The following is an 8,895-nucleotide window of genomic DNA, read 5'->3' as shown; positions in this document are numbered from 1 at the left end:
TAAATACTACAGTAATATACAAATATAATTAATTAATATAAAATAAATAATAAAATAATATCAGTATTATTACTGTTCATTTTAATAGTAATATGTATTAAATACATTAATATATATATAAATAAAAAATTATATTTAATCAAAACCATTTATATAATATATATTTTAAAAATTTTGATGGATTGTTTGTCGCTTTTTTTATAAGAAGAAATATACAAAGTAAACCCAAAATATATACAATTTACAATATTACTTTGACTATATTCAATGTAGTTATCAAAGAATCTGATATATTATCTAATTTAAATGTTTATGTTTGAGTTTAAAAAAACTTCCCCAAAACCCAATTAAATCATCCTTATGTTATTTTCCTTTATCTCAAATCCCACCATTCTTACCCATTCTTACACATTCCCTCTCATTAAATCCACAATAAGCTGGCAGTCTAAATAAAACAAATCGTAAATATAGATATCCCCTTATACTACTTTTAGTAATTGAAAAACTTGAACAGTGTTTCTCGGATCTGTTCAGATCAGGAGTGCTTTATTATTTCTGAACTAACAGTTTTAGTTAGACTTTTAAATTTGTATATAATAATTATAAATATTCAATAAAAATACTACTAAACATATACTTATGGAATATAAAAACTATCCCTTACTTTGAAATTGTATTTGAAAAAAATTATTTAGATCTATGAACAAAATAGATTAAAATATTTCAAATCAATTGATTCTCAAATTTTTTTTTAATATTATAAAAATATTATTTTCCAAAATAATTTTACATTATTCAATCAATAACGTCGGGGCACAATAGGCTCGACGATCGCAGTGCCACACCCCCAATAATAACACAGGTCAACATATCCAAGTATTGTTTTAATGTTATCATCCTGCCTAGTAACAGAAATTAGTTGAAAAAAGTATATAAACAAATGAGTTACATATAATCAAAAAAGTTAAATTATGCAAAAAATTTATAACTTCAATTAAAATAATGAATTAGGTAAAACATATTAACTTAAATAAAGTAAAAAATAATATAGAAAACGCGATAAATATGTTTTTAAAATAATATACATATAACTAGTAAATAATTAATATATATATGAAATAAATATAAATATATATATATAATTAGATTAAATTGTATATAAAAGAAGGTCATATAAATGTAAAAATATAATTTTAATATTAAAACATATAATCAAACGATTTAAATAATAAAAGTTTTATTAACATACCATGGAATATGTCAATGTTAAATCGAAGAATATTTTAAACTTTGATTTTTATAGAAATCCTTATTGTTTATTTTTTAAAAATTGTTTTTTATATTTAACTTAGTTTTCGGGTTATTTTAAGTGCCAAATATAAGCTTCTTTTTAATATAAAAATATTTAAGTTATAATAGACTATATTTAACTAATATAAGAATTAAATCAAATTTCGCAGTAAAATAGATATTAAACAATAATATAAATAATATAAAACAAATATGTCTAGTTAAAATATATGTAATGCACATTAACACAAATAATATATTAATGTTAAATAAAAGCAAAAATAAGAGTTTATAAAATATATAATTTAAATGAAAATATTTAAATATGTATAAGAAAAATTTAAAGAGACCTTATATCAGAATAGAAATAATCAAAAAATTAAAGAACTATAAAGAAAAAGAGTTTCATTTGCATATATGTGAATTAGTTAATTTTCTAAATTTAAGCGCAAAACAAAACAAAAAACCATAAAAAAATATTTGATATGAATAATTTTAATTTAAAATTAACATATAAAAATATGTAAAGAATTTATTTGTAGAATTAAATTTAAGCTTTATGTTACCAAATCATTTATTACTGTGTTTAACAAAGAAAATATATAAATATAGTTATATATCTGTAAATGTATATGTATAAACATACATATAAACTTAAAAATTATTTTATTATAGTTTCTGATGCAGATATATTATATAAGAACAATTATAATGTTAAATTGTCAAAACAAAATTTTTTAATTGTAAAAATGTCAACGCTTAAGAAAAATAAATCACAAAAAAAGTAAATTCATTATAAAAAATTTTAATTTCACTCAAATGTATATGAAAATGTATAAGGACATAAAGCAGTAAATAAATATTTTTCGTTTGAACAAAAAATATTTTATTTTTATGTTTTGTTAGGAATATAAACTTTTATCTTATTTTCTTAAAAGCTTTGGAAAAAGAGTGAGCAGGATCAGGCACTTAGCTAAAGGTGGGGCCTGATTTGCTGAAGTCTCCAAAAAGTGAATATAGAAACTACATTTTAACATATGTATTTTTATTATTAATGTTTGTTATTACTGAAAAATCTGAAAGCATCATTTAATATATAAAATTCTTGCTACGGACTTGACCAGAATAATCGCCTAGCAATTCAACCTTTAACTTTTCTTCTGACTAACGGATCATTATAGTGTTCATCGAACAAATTTTTCTGCTTCCCATTTCGCCAATTAATCATTATAAAATATATGACAAAAAAAACCGACTATTAGGTAAGTAGCAGGTGTGATCATAGGATATAAAATTTGGAACAAAATGTGATACATTTTTGAATGAAATATCGAAGTATTCATCGATTAATTTGAAACATTTTCCGGATAATAACGACATTTTTGACATCTGCCTAATCGATGAGTTGAGCAGAGGTGATATGTAATTTCTTAGAACAATAATTACATTTGATTTGGGTCTTCATTTAGTGTCTTTTATACTAGCTTTTCAAACAGAACAGATTAAATCAATGAGGATAGGAAGAAGCCACGGATTAAGAAGTCTACCTCGCCTCTACTGATAGGTCATTTTGTAACGTGTAGATCTGGCAATCGGATGGAATACTAAAACTCGGCACTCTCATTGCTCGGCACTCGCTAGAACATTTTGCTTGAAGTTTATCTTCTTCAAGTGTTTGCTTGATATTGTAATTGTAGGCACTACAAACATTGCTCATTTTTTTAAAACAGTAGTTTCCTAGCTCAAAACATGGGTATTTGTATCTTAATTTTTTCAAAAACCAGCTAACGTACCTTCAAATTATGCAATCTCTTCTTAGAAACATGCTGAGCTGCATCTCTTGGAATTGGTATCTTACTAGTACATATTTAAATACTCATAACTTCAAAATTGATTACAACATAAACGGAAGTATATAAACTTATGTCTAAATAAATCCATAATTACATATAAAGAATTTTCATATACTTTTAACATTTTATTTGCATTAACTTTTACAAAGTATTTATGGCAATTTATAGATTTTAATACTCGTAACAAACTTGAAAGTATAGAGTTAGTTTATTAAAATTAAAGCATATTTTTGGTGTACTAATTTAGTTTAAAAAAAGAATATATATATATAACTATATACTTCAAATAGTTTATATTAATATACCTTTTATAAATAAGTCATTTACAGATATTCAAAATGCCAATATATTGAATTTTTTGATTGATTATTTTTAAGTTCTGAAAATAGTTGGTATAATGTGTATATACTTGACATATTTTTTTTTCTTCTATATCTATATTAATACACAGTTATAGTTCTTAATAAATATGTCATTAGCTTTAGACCTTTATATGAGAATTTAACAATGATCTCTCTATTAAACTATATAAAACATACTCATGAATTAGTTACCAACTACTACTGGCATTTTTTATCACTACTAAAATTCTGTGGTATTCTATATATTTAATATATGTACTTATATAATTTATTTACATATACATTTACAAGCAAAGATAAACATTTACAAGCATTAGTATACTAACAATACAAAATCGTTATAAAGCAAATGTAATTTATTTCACTTCAAATATTATTTGCGCGACAAAGTGCGTGTATTATTCAAAGTAGAAACACGGACTTTTAACTCAAACTGCTCAGCGAGTTCATTGATCAAAGTCATATCATCATTTGACAAATAGGTTGGTAACTTAAAGTCATTTAAGTTAGATTTAGTTTTGAAATTTTTTATTATTTCTTCCCATTGATCTCTATTAGTAGTTTCAACGTCGTTTTTAGACTTCTCCTTTAACTGCATTCCTAGTGCTTTTGTCCAAATATTTTTTTCTTGATGTTGCCACTGCTCATATTGCTCATTAAGTAATTTTAATTCAGCATTGATTTCGGGATTCATGGGTTCTAGGAGAAGTGACTTTGCCAAAATATTACGAGCTCTTTCATATTCACCTATTAAAAATATATTTATTTGTTATAGCCGTTTTTAGTAATTTTATATCGTTACTTACCGAGCATACGCAGGGCTTTACCTTCTTGAAATAGAATTTTGCACGACGGTTTCTGTTTGTCTAAATTACGTACTTCCCTGCACATTATACAAGCTTTCTTTGGATCACCAACTTTATTGAAACATACCGCTAAATTTGTATACAATTTAATCAAAAATAACTTCTGACCACGTTCCTCATCTTCATTCTGTAAGCTACAATAGCTTAGTACGTTGGCAGCACGTTGAAACGCAGATATGGCATTTCTGTACATTTGTTGTTTAAAGAAATCTAAACCTCTTAAATGTATATCTTTTACTTTTTCGACAACTATAGTATATTTATTACGATCTTCGGGTTTAATACTCATATCTGCAGTAAGATTTCCTATCAAATCAAAGGAAATTACGTCTATAATGAAGAGACCATCAGCTTTTGGCTTAACACGTGGTGGGCAACCCATTTCATGGAATAATAAATTGTAGTGTATGATGAATGTGGCGCTCTCGCCTTGATACATAGATTGAACAGCTTTTTCCAAACCTGACAGGACTTCACATTGACCGGTATAAAAAGTGAATTTAGCTCCACGTAAAAAGGAAGAATCGAATGGGACACTGTCACCTTCCCAATAAGCATTGTATTTTATACATACACGTGCGTTGTCCGGAACTAAACCTTTTTCCTTACAACCAACAGCAGTTATTTTCTTATGAATATCATCTGATATTTTTACCATATCTTGTTTAAGTTCCGCAAACGGTTGTGTCCAAGGCGATGGAAACTGAGATATTATAGTTTCGCTATCTTCATTCTCATCGTCAGAGCCAATGTTGAGCTCATCGAACATATTATTTTCGTACTCATCCGCATTTGTGCTAATTTCGAAATTAGCGCCATCACTCAATAGTTGACTGTAAGAACAAACAAAACACAGCTTTAGTTTAATTAATTATAAATACTTTTTGAAAATAACAAAGTTATTAGAAATTCGGTATCGGTATACAGTTATACTATACACATGTACATAAAATTTTTAGATTTTTTTACATAAATTTTCTTTAAACAAATTACACTAATGATATTGGGTCCTTTAAAACAGTGCATGACTCTTCTACTGCATTATTAAGCTCCATATTTATTAAATTATAAAAATATTTTCGATATTTTTGTTACATTCAACTAAAATGCGCTTCACAACAAAAAGTAACAAAAAAAGCCGCAATTAAACTATTCTTTGCCCGCAATGCTTAATTGGACTTACATTATGGCAATTCACAATAGAACTGCAGTTTACAATAATCTACCAACTAATGTCACAGGTAAATCAAATGCTGATCAAATATTCAATGAAGGTATTTAAGCAGTTCTGAAAACAACGTTTCATCAACCATTTTAGATAAATTATTCACACAATGCACATATTTTTACAGTATTGATAACAATGTTTCAGGAAGTAGCCCCATATTAACCAATATTTACACTATGTTCACTGTAATGCAACAAGGAATATGTGTTTAAACTGCATATAATATAATGTATGTAGAAATCAACTTTTAAACTTTATTTTGCAACTGAAAACTGTAAAATTGAGAATAAATATGCAGAGAAGTATTCTGCTTCATTTTAATGAAGTCGTGCCTGCGACTTTGGCATGAGACATTTTCAATATCTGATTTAATTAATACTGTGGTTACATTACATGCGAATTTTATCTAGTGTATTCGTACATATTTTTTTTCATACAAACACGTCGCATGTTGCGGTTACATTAGTGCTAATTTTTTCTTCAGAGCTTTAAAACAACACCATTAAGTCTAGTTCAAAAAAATTGACATTACTCTTAATTTATATAAAATGCCATTTTTTTAAGTTTTTGTTGTGTTATGTGGAATATAATATATAAAAATTGTAAACACTGAAAATTAATTAATTTTAATACAAGAAAAAAAAATGAATATTAGAAGGACAATGGTTTGCATTCTTATATTATAGGGGTATTCACGATGTCTGTGCATCGTTGCATATGCAAAATTATTTGATTTTATAAAAACAATTACTTTATTTATAATTCTGCACTTGATTTGAAAGACAATATTCAGGACCATATTTTCAACACCAATTACCTTTTGCATATTTGGTTTTCAAGACTCTATTGTGAATAATACTACTTTTTTTACTGTCGGCTGGGCAATATTTAGCGAAACTGTTAAGTTTTTTTTGATTTTGTAATTGTTTTGTGCAATTGTTTGATTATATATTTATTTTACGTCCAACAATGTCTGAGCTGCTGGCTAAAAATCGGAAATGTGGCAACAAAAAGTGGACCAATAATGAGGTAAATCTTATTCTAAATTTCCTGGAGGAAACAGAAGGTTTTGACGTATATATGTTACATATTTGTCTATCGAGTTTATTCCATTTATAAAATTAAAGTAACATGAAAACAACATAAACTTCTCAATTTTACTATTTCTACCTTTGATTGTACACGAACGAATGAATTTCAAACAAAATATTTTGTTTAATCAAGTATTCGCACGAGAGAGACACCACGTCACGCGAATAGTTCTTAGCAAAGAATACTTGTAAATACTTGTAAAAGTATTCTTTGGTTCTTAGTAACTATAACAACTAACATATGATTACTTATAAATGTAAATTGTAAACGTAACCGCAGCCTAACTCAGCTATTGAATAACTGATATTAATCAATATATTTTTAACATATTTCATTGTCTACAGTGAATGATACATTATTTAATAATGAATTGTTATTATTGAGCAAACAGACCATAAAATTTTCGCACCAAATTTTGCAATTTATTATATATTTTATAATGCTGCTGGAACGACTTTTTAGAAAATTTTCTGAATTGTTTAGATTAAAGGTGTATATTAACTCACAGATAATATATTTTGACAATAATTTAGAGTAATAAAGTATGTATTAATAAAGTAATAATTATGTAGGTAATATAAGATACTGGAACAAAGGTATCATTCTATGTGAATTAACAATCACAAAAATATACATCATGTTTTATTTGTAGTTTTGTGTTTATGGAGTATTTGTTTTGACTTTCGTGTTTTTAAATACTACTTAATATCTACAGCACATACTAAAATTTTTGTCCAGTGTAGCGTATTATACTAAACATATTTTTCGAATTGTTCTAGTTTAAAAATACAAAAAAATATGTGGATATTGATTCAAAATTATGTTATATATATAACAGCGAACTAACCCTGTTCGGAACACCCTACATTACATTGTAATCATGCCGTTAATATGTTTTTGTGACGTTAGATCACAACACTTGTTTGTATTTTGTTTTGTTTGTGGTTTATTTGTTGCGTTTGTTGTTGCTCTTGTGATTATGAAGTAGATTTCTCTTGTTTGATATATATGTTTATATTGTACTTTGGACTTTCTCTTTGGCGTGGTATAAAGTTCTTTGAGTACTTAAGAAAACTGCCTTCAAATTAAATTGGACATTAAATATTTATTATCAGAATGATTAATACTGGAAAATTAGCGGGACGTACTCTACTCATAACCGGCGCGTCTCGAGGTATAGGAAAAGCAATTGCATTAAAATGCGCTAAAGATGGAGCAAATATAGTTGTTTGTGCTAAGACTGCCGAACCACATCCGAAATTGCCCGGCACTATTTACACGGCTGCTGAAGAAAGTGAGTTTATATCAGGGTTTGAATTGCTTGCTGAAAATTAGCAAAAGCAACCATATTTTGACTAATGCATAAATATTAACCAGTCGATTTTTGTCAAACGACTAATTGCTAACGCATTGCATATGAAAATGAAATAAAAATATGCATTAGCAACAGCAAAAAACGTAAACTGGTTTCATTTTGATTGCTTGCTAATAGTCAATTTTACATTTTTGACTATTATGCATTTGGAATATATGCAACTTGCTTGCTTATGCGTTAGCTGCTTGTGTTTTGCTATTAGCAAATGTATATGGATTTCTTCTTTTTGTTTTTGTTTTAAGGGAATGTGTACGCAGTTCGACTTCTTCGTACAGCTCGTTGGAGATGCTTTTCAATACAAATTTTTTATTAAATTTTTCTTCTAAGCCACGACAAATAGGGTCAATAATCTTTCTCATATTTTCCGAATTAAGGACATTTAATGGAATAGCGAAATAACTCTTTTTTGCTCATTTCGATTTTAATTGTTTGTTTTCGGAATGATTTTTTCACAACTATTGCACTACTACTTGAGCTGGAATCTTCATTTTTATTTATATTTAACTGGTGCATATTTTTTAAATGTGTTCTTAAATTAAATATTCTGTCCCTCTTCAACGAATGTTTGCAAATTTTACAAACTGCTAAATCGTTATCACTATTTATATTAAAATGTTGAAGAATTGCGAATTTATTAAGTCGCGGAGCCATGATACACCGATTAAAATGAAACACTTTAGAATAACGGCAACTTTGTATATAATATGTTCTACATATTACTTAAAATTTTCCCACAAATATAAACATATATATATAAATTAATAATTAATAATTAATATCATATATATCATATATATCATATATATCATAAATTTAATAATTAAAAAAA

At 26.5% G+C, this 8,895-nt stretch overlaps 1 protein-coding gene across 1 annotated transcript; it reads right to left on the bottom strand.

The window, feature by feature from the left end:
* Positions 1-3,719: 3,719 nt before the first annotated feature.
* On the bottom strand, positions 3,720-5,552 carry LOC119684353 (inactive peptidyl-prolyl cis-trans isomerase shutdown-like). Its single transcript, XM_038098378.1, has 3 exons — positions 5,365-5,552; positions 4,312-5,204; positions 3,720-4,252 (listed from the first exon to the last, which is right to left on the bottom strand). The coding sequence occupies exons 1-3, from the start codon at positions 5,424-5,426 to the stop codon at positions 3,879-3,881; spliced, it is 1,329 nt and encodes a 442-aa protein (XP_037954306.1). The 5' UTR covers positions 5,427-5,552; the 3' UTR covers positions 3,720-3,878.
* Between the last annotated feature and the right edge of the window lie 3,343 nt (positions 5,553-8,895).

The sequence above is a fragment of the Teleopsis dalmanni genome, chromosome 2, assembly GCF_002237135.1.
Source record: "Teleopsis dalmanni isolate 2A chromosome 2, ASM223713v2, whole genome shotgun sequence".
NCBI lineage: Eukaryota > Metazoa > Arthropoda > Insecta > Diptera > Diopsidae > Teleopsis > Teleopsis dalmanni.
The sequence above is the reverse complement of the archived record's forward strand: the minus strand, read 5'-3'. Positions and strand labels throughout refer to the sequence as shown.

Coding starts and splice junctions, on each gene's coding strand:
- LOC119684353 (XM_038098378.1), bottom strand. CDS start 5,426: ATGGAGCTTAATAATGCAGTAGAAGAGTCATGCACTGTTTTAAAGGAC. Junction 5,205..5,364: donor AAGGACCCAATATCATTAGT/GTAATTTGTTTA, acceptor TTGTTCTTACAG/TCAACTATTGAGTGATGGCG. Junction 4,253..4,311: donor TAAAGCCCTGCGTATGCTCG/GTAAGTAACGAT, acceptor TATTTTTAATAG/GTGAATATGAAAGAGCTCGT.